General features: G+C 34.1%; 1 protein-coding gene across 2 annotated transcripts; it reads left to right on the plus strand.

Moving 5' to 3' along the window:
* The first annotated feature begins 7,499 nt into the window (after window positions 1–7,499).
* On the plus strand, window positions 7,500–11,341 carry LOC115959314. 2 transcript variants are annotated; one of them, XM_031077667.1, is made up of 2 exons: window positions 7,500–7,629; window positions 10,631–11,341. In XM_031077667.1, exon 2 carries the CDS (start codon window positions 10,652–10,654, stop codon window positions 11,033–11,035), a length of 384 nt encoding a protein of 127 aa, XP_030933527.1. In that variant the 5' UTR covers window positions 7,500–7,629; window positions 10,631–10,651; the 3' UTR covers window positions 11,036–11,341. The 2 variants fall into 2 exon arrangements, with proteins under 2 accessions (XP_030933527.1, XP_030933526.1); XM_031077666.1 differs by having other exon boundaries at window positions 7,501–7,629; window positions 10,634–11,341.
* The last annotated feature ends 204 nt before the right edge of the window (window positions 11,342–11,545 follow it).

The following is an 11,545-nucleotide window of genomic DNA, read 5'->3' on the forward strand; positions in this document are numbered from 1 at the left end:
ATGCCAGTGGATTGAGTCGAGTCAAGTCAGCTTATGCGAGTAGACAAGGAGCGATGTTGGTTCTATATAGGCATCAAAAGCAAAAAGGTACCATCTTGGATGGGTTAAAGAAATGACTCGGGTTTTTTAACTGATGTAACTTGAATAATTTTGTTATTCATAAATTTTGCTTTATATTTATTATTTTTCTTGGATGATTGTTGTTTCTATATAGCATGCATATCCCTTTTAAGAAATAAACATGAGTATAATTCTATAGTCGGGTGTGGGGGCCATATAGCGATATCTGATGAACCACAAAAGTTGAATCAATTGTAAAAATAGTTGCTAACTTGATATCTAGTGCAAGTACGATTCACAATCAAACTTCTATTATTAACAAAAAAAAGTATGATAGATTATTAAAATTAGTTTTTAAATTTCTAAAAATTCTTAATGGTAAAATTATAGCTAGATTTTTTTTTTTTTTTTAAATTGAAACTTTGGGACGAGCAATAAAACTATGATATCTTGGGTTTAAGTAGCTATACATGCATTCACTTCCTTGGGGCCATCGAACGGGGGGATTTAATTGTCCCTTGAATTACGCGAGGTGCACTTACGGTAAATTCCTTGCCAATAGCCTGTGCACACCCAAGATTAGTCAGGACAAAGTCCTAGACACCTGGTGCCAATCAAAAAAACAAAAGAGGGGAATTTGAAATTTGATTCTTCTTGTAAAGGAAAGCCATTTGAATTTTGATTCTTCTCATAAAGGAAAGTCGACAATGCTAAGAAGGCTCATGACACCCAATTTTTTAATTAAGGGTAACCAATTAAAACACACGCACACAACTTCTAAAAGTTTTATTTTATTTTATAGATCATGTTAACGGGCGCCTTTAGGGCAATTGTTAAAAAACCATTTTAGGAAAGATTTTATAAGAAATTAAAAAAGCTACGAGAACATTACCTTTTTTTTCTCCCCATAAAAACTTTCTTAAAATGGTTTACTAACAAATGCTTATAGGTCATTTATTAACTTTTCCCTTATTTTATTATTTACTACTGTTTGAGGGAAATGTAAAGACTATTAACAATTTTATTTTATTTTAAATTAAATATCTAATACATATATATATATGAACAAAGTTTCTCTCCAAACTAGTTTGGAGAGAAACCCTACAAACTCATCACATATATTTATATTGAGTGTGAATTTTGAAAATCTAACCGTTGGATTTCATGTTCATTATGTTCTTAACATGCATATCAAATTTCGTTTAAATTGGATATTATTTACTATTTGATCAATTAACTTATTTTTTATATACAATTTTAGATTACAAAAACTTGAAATTATAACATTTATTTGATGACATAGCAATTGATCTTTGATTTTCTTGAAATTTTGCAAGCATTAAGGATGTAATAAGAACATGTAATCCAACGGTTAGATTTTCAAAATTCACATTCAATATAAATATACATGATGAGTTTGTAGGGTTTCTCTTCAAACTAGTTTGAAGAGAAACTTTGTTCTATATATATATATATATATATATTGGTCAAAGGAAGAAAATGCATTGAAACTAACTAGCCAAAACAGGCAAAGTAATGGCTAATAGCCTTACGGAGTATGGACTAGAAGCATCTGAGTCCAAAATAATACATAAATCAGTAGAAAGTGGATTATCTAACACAACAAAATCAACTTAACATGCGTCCTTTGCGAGCAAATCTGTGCATCTATTAGCCTCCTAGTATACATGGTTGATCTTGACACGCTGGAAGTGGTTGAGTAGGAACCTACAATCATTTAGGAGTGAAGCATAAGCTCTGTTAGAGGCATTTATGGAGAGAACAAGATCAACAATAACTTTAGCATCAAGTTCCACAATTAGTTGGGTAATACCCAACTGAGAAGCCAAAATGAGGCCATCTCTTAAAGCCCAAAATTCAGCAATGATGCTAGTAGCCACCCCAATATTCCTCACATAACCTTTCACCCAGTTTCCGTTACAGTCATGGATCAATCCACCGCCTCCTGCCCTCCCTGGGTTTCCTAGAGAAGCACCATTTGAATTTTGTTTGAACCATCCTTCTGTTGTTTTATGCCAGCATACTGGGGTAGCTGAATATTGCCTGGTTTGGTGTGGCTTCCCGATACAAAATAAATATTTCGTAACTTGTTGGATGTAGGATTTGTGGAGGTTAGGATTTAGGGGGGTGTTTTCAAACACCACTCTATTCCTATGCTTTCAAAGTCCCCACACAACAAAGAGGAATTGAGTATTCCAAGGGAGCCTGTTGTCTTGAAATTGGCTGTTGCACAAGTATTTTTGTTTCAGCAGCTCAGGTAGGTCCAAATAGCCAAGATTGGAAAGAGGTTGAGGAATTTTGATTGATCTCCAAAAGGTGACAGCAAATGGACAGTCTCTTAGCAAATGGAGGATTGATTCCTCTTGATTTTTACATAGTGGGCATGTTGTGTTACAATTAATTCCTCTTGCTGCAATGACTTGTCTAAGTGGGACATTATTGTGGTGACATAGCCAAAGAAAGGACCTAACCTTAGGCCATATGTCAAGCTTCCAAACCCAGCTTCCCATAAAAGCTTAAGGATTAAGTTCTTCAAAATTGATCAGAGCATAAGCCAAGGCCATGTTAAATTTTCCATCTTGGGAAAATTTCCACATCAGGGAGTCCTTTTCCTCACCATACAGTTGCATGGGTTTTGCACAAACCTTATCTTTGATTTGTCTTGGGAGGTCCAAGGAAATGGTGTCCCAGTTCCAATTCCCATTTTGGAATATTTCACCAATTGTGAGATTTGCCTCTCTTAGGAGGAGAGGACCTTTAATCATGCCTCTCAACGAGTTTCCCTTAACTCAGTTGTCCTCTTAGAATTTGAGACTTGAGTTTTTTCCCACACTCCAACACACCCATTTAGCAAATATAAGAAATCCCTTTTTTACAGCAATCTAGCAAGGGGAGCACAACAATTTATCTGGATCTTTGGAGTTCCTCCGTGATTGGGAGCAGTATTTTTTCAAGATCACTTTCATCCACAAGGAGTCTTTTTCTTGGTAGAGCCTCTAGTTAAGTTTTGCTAGGAGAGCAATATTCTTTGCTCTTGCCGCTTGTATACCCAAGCCTCCCTCCTCCTTAGATTTAATAATTTTGCTCCAGCTCACCAAATGAATCTTCCTTTTTTCCGGAGATGAGCCCCAAAGAAAGTCCCAATTCCAGTTCCCATTTTGGAATATTTCACCAATTGTGAGATTTGCCTCTCTTAAGAGGAGAGGACCTTTAATCATGTCTCTCAACGAGTTTCCCTTAACTTAGTTGTCCTCTTAGAATTTGAGACTTGAGTTTTTTTCCCACACTCCAACACACCCCTTTAGCAAAGATAGGAAATCCCTTTTTTACAACAGTCCAGCAAGGGGAGCACGACAATTTATCTGGATCTTTGGAGTTCCTCCGTAATTGGGAGCAGTATTTCGTCCACAAGGAGTCTTTTTCTTGGTAGAGCCTCCAACTAAGTTTTGCTAGGAGAGCAATATTCTTTGCTCTTGCCGCTTGTATACCCAAGCCTCCCCCCTCCTTAGATTTAATAATTTTGCTCCACCTCACTAGATTCATCTTCCTTTTTTCCGGAGATGAGCCCCAAAGCAAGTCCCTCTTAATTTTATCTAGTTTTTCACATACGTGTGTAGGGAGTGGTGCCCCTTGCATCACATAATTTGGAATAGCAACCATCACCAATTTAACTAGGACAATACTTCCAGCAAAAGACAAAAACTTGGCTTTCTAGCCAACTAGTTTGGAGATTACTCTTTCCACAACAAAGTTGAATCGGTTTCTAGGTGCCCCTCTATGCCTTATAGGGAATCCCAAGTATTTTCCCGTGTTGGTTGTTGCTTGAATACCTAGGTTTTCACAAACTTTTTCTTTAAGAGAGTTTGGAACATTCGGAGAAAAATAAATGCGAGATTTCTAATAGCTAACCTTTTGCCCCGATTCCTCAAAGAAAAGGTCCAATACATCTTTGATGGCTTCACTACCTTCCTCACTCACTTTGGCAAATAGCATTAAGACATCCGCGAAAAATAAGTTTGAGGTTTCAACTTTCTCTCTAGAAGCTTTCATTGGGGTCCGCCTTTTGTCAATGCATTCTTTCTTAATGAGGGACCTAAAATATTCCAATTAAAGGATGAATACGTATGGGGAAAGGGGGTCCCCTTGGCAGATTCCTCTTAAAGGCTTAAAAGAATTCATCTTGCCCCCATTGAAAATAATAGATACACTTGTGGTGGAGACACAACTCATTATCAAATCAATCATCATTTGAGGAAAGTGAAAAGTTTTATGGATGAAGTTCCATTCAAGACGATCGTAATCCTTCGCAAGATCCACTTTAGTCACCATGAATCCATCTATCCCTTTTTTATTGTCCAAGGAATGAATTAGTTCTTGGGCAATGATAATGTTATCCAATCCTCTCCTCCCCGGGACGGATGCAGACTGCACATGAGAGATAATTCTATCAAGAAGAGGTCTGATACGGCCTATTATAATCTTGGTAACCACTTTATAAATGGAATTACAAAGAATAATGGGCATGTAATTATTGAGGCTTTTTGGGCTTTGGCATTTTGGAATCAGTAAAATCAAAGTTTCATTCAAGTATTCTGGCATCACCCTTGTTTCAAAGATATTTTTTTGACCTCTTGGCATACCAAATCCTTAACATCAACCTAAAGTATTGGAAGAAGCTTGCGTGAAGCCCATCTGCTCCTAGTGCTTTGAACAGCTTCAAGGCCAAGAGCCCATGTTTAATTTCTTCCTCCGTAACTTGGACAGAGAGATTTTCCTTTTCTTCTTTAGATAGAAAGCAGCAGGAGAAATTCTCAATATCAAAGGAACAGGTGGAGAACAAGAGATTTGTCTGGAATAGCTCTTTGAACCCCAAAAGGATAAGGTTTTTTACTTCCTCCTCTCTCTCTCTCTCATAACTGTTTGGTTCCCAAGAAAATATGGAAAAGGGTTATATAACCCTGATTTAACTACTTATCTTTACTAAAGCTTGTTTTTTTGTACCCCTTCTTTTGCATTACTTTCTCATCAACCAAAGGGAGGTTTAGGGTTTATGGTTCTAAGTTTTTTTTCTATTATAAAATCTGCATACTCTTGATAGTCCCCCCCTCAAAATCCTTGCCTTATAAAGTCTTAATCTTGGAAGATATACCCTCAAGAAAATTGGATTTTAAGGCTATAGCTTTACTTGTGTATCAGTTAGGGTTTATCTAGTTAAGTACTTGAAATGACTAATACCCAATTGAATTTTGAACTATTACTTGAATTGAAAATGCATACAATTATTTTATTTTATTTTATTATTTGTTTATTGGCCCTTTGGATTGGAGCCATTGATTGCACTTATAGTCCAATTTTTTTTAAGGTTTAAAATTGGTATTGCAGAGATTTAGAGTTGTGCGCTGTATTATTAACTACATTTTGTTGATCTTGAACCCAATTAGCTTACATTCGGTTTGATTACTTAATTGGGGTATGAACTGGATTGAGGTTATCTTGTTTATTTTTTGAGAAAACTTACACATGCACCCAATGGGTCTTGAACCCGCAATCTCGCCCTTTATCCCGTTATTATGGGAGGAGGAAGTGTTAGCTGAATTTTAGCTCATTGGCAAGGTTATCTAGTCTGAATTATGCATGAAGACAATACTATGCAATATTAACAGCCTCTAATTATGCAAATTGACCAGATTATGCACAGTAGTCCACATAATGCATGAATATATCTAGAGGTAGATGAGAAGGAAATGAAGTTGCATCTTCAATAATCTAATGTTGCATTAAAATGTAATCATCACTGGATATATTCATGCATTATGTCAATTTGCATAATTAGAGACTGTTAATATTGCATAGTGTCTTCATGCATAACTGATATAATGAATAATTTTGGTTTTTTTTTTAGAGTTTCAAACTATGGGGTCTGCTTTTGGTGATAGATCTTTATTATCAGACAAAGACACCAATCGATTTCTGGTATAGACGAGGATTGAACCCCAAATCTCTTATTCAACTATTAGAGACTTTACCAGTTGAGTTAACTGGAACCCACATGAATAATTTTGTTAATTCATTAATTTTGCTTTATATTTTTTATTTTCTAGGATGAATGTTGTTTCTATATAGAATGCACGTCCCTATTAAGAATTAAACATAAGTATAATTTGATATCTGATGAACCACAAAAGCTGAGTCAATTGTAAATCAGTTGCTAGTTTGATATCCAAATTTTTTGTTTGTCAACCACCTAAACAAGATTATTGTTTAGCCTAATTGCATATAAATCTAACAGTTCAAAGTTGAATTGATCAGTTTCAAACTGAACCAAATTCCTTATTTTCCAAACTTTAAACATCTAAATAGGTTTAAAGCTGGTGAGATCTCATTCTTCATTGGTGTGGGGGGTTGAGGTTTTTGATAATTGAGTTTTAATTGGAGTAGTGAAATTATGTGGTACAATTTGTAATAGTTAGTAAGTCACACAGTGCAACTACTATTTACAATAAAACTTCTATTAGTATTAAGCAATAAGAATTAAATATTAATAAAATAACTTTTAAAATTTCTAAAAAAATTTAATAGTAAAATTATAATTGGATTTGTATTTGTATTTGTATTTTTTTTTAATTTGAAACCTTGGCAACAATCAATTGTGTTACTTATTTTAATGTAGTTATAATAAGTCCATGGAGGGGTTTGAATTTGAATTCTCTCATAAAGGAAAGCTAGTAATATTACTAGATTATGAGTTTGAATTTTGATTCTTCTCATAAAGGAAAGCTATCAATATTTAAATTAATACTTTCTCAAAAAAAATTAAATTAATATACACACAACTTCCAAAGAATAACTATTAGCTATATTACCAATTTTTTTTTTTTGAGAATATTTTATTACAAAATATTGTTTAAGGAAAACGTAAAGACTATTAACAATTTTACTTTAAAAAATTAATTAAAAAAAACTTACAAAGTTATAATTTTTTTTTTTTTGAGAGGGACAAAGTTATAATCTAATACGTAAAACTATTTAATTATTTATTTGTTTCATGTTTGAAAATTAATAATACTCATGAAGGAATCAATTGATAATTGATAATTAAGAATTAATAGGTTCTCTCTAAAAAATGATAATTAATATAAGGATAAATTACATATTTAATCTGTAATTTTGTAATCTTGTGTATCAATTTAATCTTTGACATTTTAAATGTGTCAAATTAGCATTTAAACCTTTTAGCATAATATCAAAATGGCCTACATTGTTAAGTAATAGATAAAAAATATTGATTTTTTTTTTTTGGCACGAAACTAGTCGTGACTGCATAGAGATTCGAGCGTACATAGACCTACCATCAAAAATCTACCGCTAAAAGTCCGTATGTGACAGTCGCGGTAAAAGTTAACATTTTTCAGAAAAAAAAAAAAAAACCTCATAAGTGGGTACTGAGCTGATTTCAGTGGACAGAGTTGGGTGAGTGAGGAAGGAACGGCAGTGACGCCTGAAGGTGAAGACCGGCGGTGGCGAGTCCCGACGGTGAAGCTGATTTAGGTATAATCTCTCTCTCTCTCTCTCGTAATTGTTTGGTTGCCGAGAAAATGTGGAAAGCTTTTGACTTTCTCATAAACCTAAAGGGAGGTTTAGGGTTTATGGTTTCAAAGTTCGTAATTCTATAAGTTTTCCATACTCTTGCTACTTCCCCCATGAAAAATCTCTGCCCGATGGAATCTTAATCTTTGAAGATAAGATATACCCTTAAGAAAATTGGGTTTTTGATTAGGTTACAGAATCAGTGTGATTGCTTTGCTTGTGTATCAGTTAGGGTTTATTTAGTTAAGTACCTGAAATGACTAATACCCAATTGATTTCTGAACTGTTACTTGAATTGGTAATGAATAAAATCACTTATAGTCCAAATTTTTTATATTTAAAATTGGTATTGCTGAGATTCAGAGTTGTATGCTGTATTATTAACTACATTTTGTTGATCTTGAACCCAATAAGCTTACATTCAGTTTGATTACTTAACTGGGGTATGAACTGGATTATCTTTTTTTTTTTTTGGGGGGGGGGGGAACTTACACTTGCACCCAATGGGTCTTGAACCCACAATCTCGCCCTTTATTCCGTTATTATGGGAGGAGAAAGTGCCAAGCTGAGCTATAGCTCATTGGCAAGGTTGTCTAGTTTTACATACATGATACAAAAGATCTCATACGGGTGTTACTTGCATGAATTGGAAATGGTATTGATGATATTTGTTGGATGATTTGGATTCAAAATACTCATTTCTGCTTATACTTTAGTATTTTTTGACTTTCTACGCTTTTTTGACAATGTTATAGTTCTAACTTTTAAACTGAATATGGTATATAGAATGTCTGTTTGGCCTTTCAAATTTGTTGTGCATAACATTGTTGATATTCAAAAATGTGCTGCTTAGAAATTGCATCCTTTCCAACCTTACAAAGCTACCTTTCTCTATTCGGATATAATCCAAATTGAAGATTATCGGGTGTTAGTTTGTATCTTACAAAACTTCAGTTGGCTTTGTTTGCTTGCACTTGAAATGGGTGTGCTTCATTTACTCCTACCATTGGGCATTCAATTGTGTATCTCTGCAATGATACTTATCTCAGCAATTGCATTGGAACAGTGTCTTTTTTTTTATTATTATTATTATTTGATATTGAGTACTATAATTCAGAACCCTAGATGGAAGATGTGAAGCTCTTTTACTTAGTAAAAACATCATCTCCTAGCTGAAATTTCTCTTCTAGTCTTCCCTAGGGTTTAGCTTACAATATAAAAGCCAATTCATGACTTAATTTCCCATAATATGTCCATGATTCCCTCAGGGGAAAGTTTCTATTAAATAGTAGTCAGTACTTCACTATAATAGTATAATGTGTACAACATGGGTGGAGCAATTTTATAATTGTAGTTGTTGCTTTTGCTATCTAATATTGCCATCATCTAAAGTTAGTTCTTCTGTATGCATAAGCCCAACAAAAGTGAAGCACTTCAATAATTTTTGTTTATTTTATTATCAAATTATTGTGCTCACCTACATTGCTTATATTCATTGAAATTTCGTATTAATATTCCAATTCAAAATATCCACTTCCAATCCACATTTCGAAACCTATAAATGCCAGTAACTCAACAAGTTTTATGCACTGACACCTAACAGTGTCAGAATCCCTGCAAGATGCATCTGATGTGCAGCACACATTTCATTTATGTAAAAAAAAAAAAAAAAAATCAATGTTATTTTTCCTGTCCAAGTTGGTAGGAAATGCTCCAAATGTGTTGGTTTAAGTGTACTTTTTGATATTCTGAACGTGTACATTTCCTAATCTTAAAAGTGCTGTGTGGTGACCAAAAAAAATGTTTTCTGTGTTAATAAAAAATGGATTTCCTAAATTTTAAGACGAGTGAGAGGACCCGTGCTCATCCTAGAATCAGAGAGACAGAAACACCCCACAGACACAGACACAGAGCAGTTGCACTCCTCCAAAAAACTTCTTTTTAAAAGAATAATATCTGCTGAATTAGGCTAAACTTTGTATTTGTTTGATCAGATTTCAAGTTATGGACCCCAAGTCATGTGTAATTTAGCGCTTTTGTAACTTTGTTACTTAGAAATCTTGTGTGAGTCATTTAGTTAATCTTTTATATTGATTTATGATTTAAATGTAAAGTATGACTTTATCTCTGTTTGTTTTACATACTTTTTTGGAATTTGGGCTATATGTGTAATTCATTTACATATAAAGGTATTATAAAATAAATATAATTATATTTGTGCCCTCATTTTTCTTGATCTACCATGTCAACATTTGGAACTTTATCTGACCCATATAACGTATCTGGTGCTTTCTTATTCAATGGCATTAAACATATCAAAATATATGGTGTATTGTGACACTGATCCCTATTTGCTCTGTTTGAAAATTAAATAGAACAAGGTTTGATGGAAACCATAGTATACTTTTTAAAAGATACATATGGAAAAGTGTTTATAAGTTTCGGTGAATATTTTTATTAAATGGGTATCATTTAATCGCTTATAGTTTACACATATTGAACATGGTATTTGTTTTTAAGTTGTTCCTTTTTAAGTTGAGTCAAATACCTGCTTTAAACTAGTTTATGCAGTCCATCTTAATTTTATGCTTCTCTAATCTGCAGTGTGATGACAGTGATACTATAAACAATGCCAAATTTCTCATCTGAGCCCATGTGATTTAAAAATAAAAAAAAATAAAAAAATTATTGTTGCCTCAATCTAATTTGTTGAATGCTTATGGAAAGCTTAATGCAATCCATTATAGGCTCCTGGAATGCTGAAGAAGTAATATCAATTTTTATTATTATTGATTTATGGAAAAAGAGTGACTTCTATTCTGTTATATGGATGTTGCCTTAATTGTTTCTCAATCAAGTTTTCTTTTCAGACCACTTGTTCTTCTTTTCCGCTTCCCCATTTTTCTTACTTAGATTTATTAACATGTTGTGCACCTTGTCACTTTGTTGGTCTGTTGTCTAGCAGAGAACCTTTGGGAGGTTGATGGCAGGCAAAGCGGCAAAATCTGTGGTGAAGGCAGTTGGGGACTACCAGTACCCATGGCGGGAGAAGTTGGTTAAGTACAAGAATGAGCTATCCAAGGGTGTATGGGGTTACTGGGAGCTAGGGGCCTGGAAACCCCTTGGCATTAGTGCTCGTCATAGAGCTAGACTTCGCAAAGAAGTCCTACTTGCTGGGGAAGACTGGTCATATGATCCAGAGAGGAAAGAGATGAGAACCAAGAGGAAAGGGCACAAATGTGATAGGATTGCTGCAGAAAAACGGGCAAACACTGCAAGGTTGATGCAAGAGATGCCACAAATGTTGCTGGATTACAAGAAGCGCAAGTGGGAGAAGAAGATGAAGGAAGAAGACAAGAGCAAGTGAATGGTTCCCTCTTGATCTTTCCTTTTCTTATGACGTTTCTTTTTGATAAGATCTTTCTTCTTTTTTCCTTTTTCTTTTTCATGAATAAACGGTAGAAATGTGTTCTTATTAAAGCTTAATGGACTTGGCTTAATATGCATACACTCTACATCATTTTTGTGTATGTTCTTGAAAGAATTTCCTGGAGAAATATCTTATGCACTAGAGTGCACAAATGCACATTATGTTTCCTCCAGAAAATTGATTAGCTGCTTGAAATTGTTATTCCTCAAGAAATTCAAAATGTCATGGGATACTCTTTTTCTATGTGTTTTTTTAATATTGAATCTTGCAAAATATCAAAGAGATAAGCTAAAGGACCTTGGTAAATCAAAGCTTGCGTCGGTACACTGTACACCTGACTGAGTCATGCAAATGGATCAGTGGCTCACTCTTTTTTTACCTTTTTCTTTTAGTTTGTTTATGTATAACTTTTTAAGCCTTACTATTTTTTTTTTCAAGTACAATTGT

Source organism: Quercus lobata, chromosome 9, assembly GCF_001633185.2.
Source record: "Quercus lobata isolate SW786 chromosome 9, ValleyOak3.0 Primary Assembly, whole genome shotgun sequence".
Lineage (NCBI taxonomy): Eukaryota > Viridiplantae > Streptophyta > Magnoliopsida > Fagales > Fagaceae > Quercus > Quercus lobata.

Bases quoted from the DNA above. Each gene is read 5' to 3' on its own strand.
- LOC115959314 (XM_031077667.1), top strand. From the start codon at position 10,652: ATGGCAGGCAAAGCGGCAAAATCTGTGGTGAAGGCAGTTGGGGACTAC.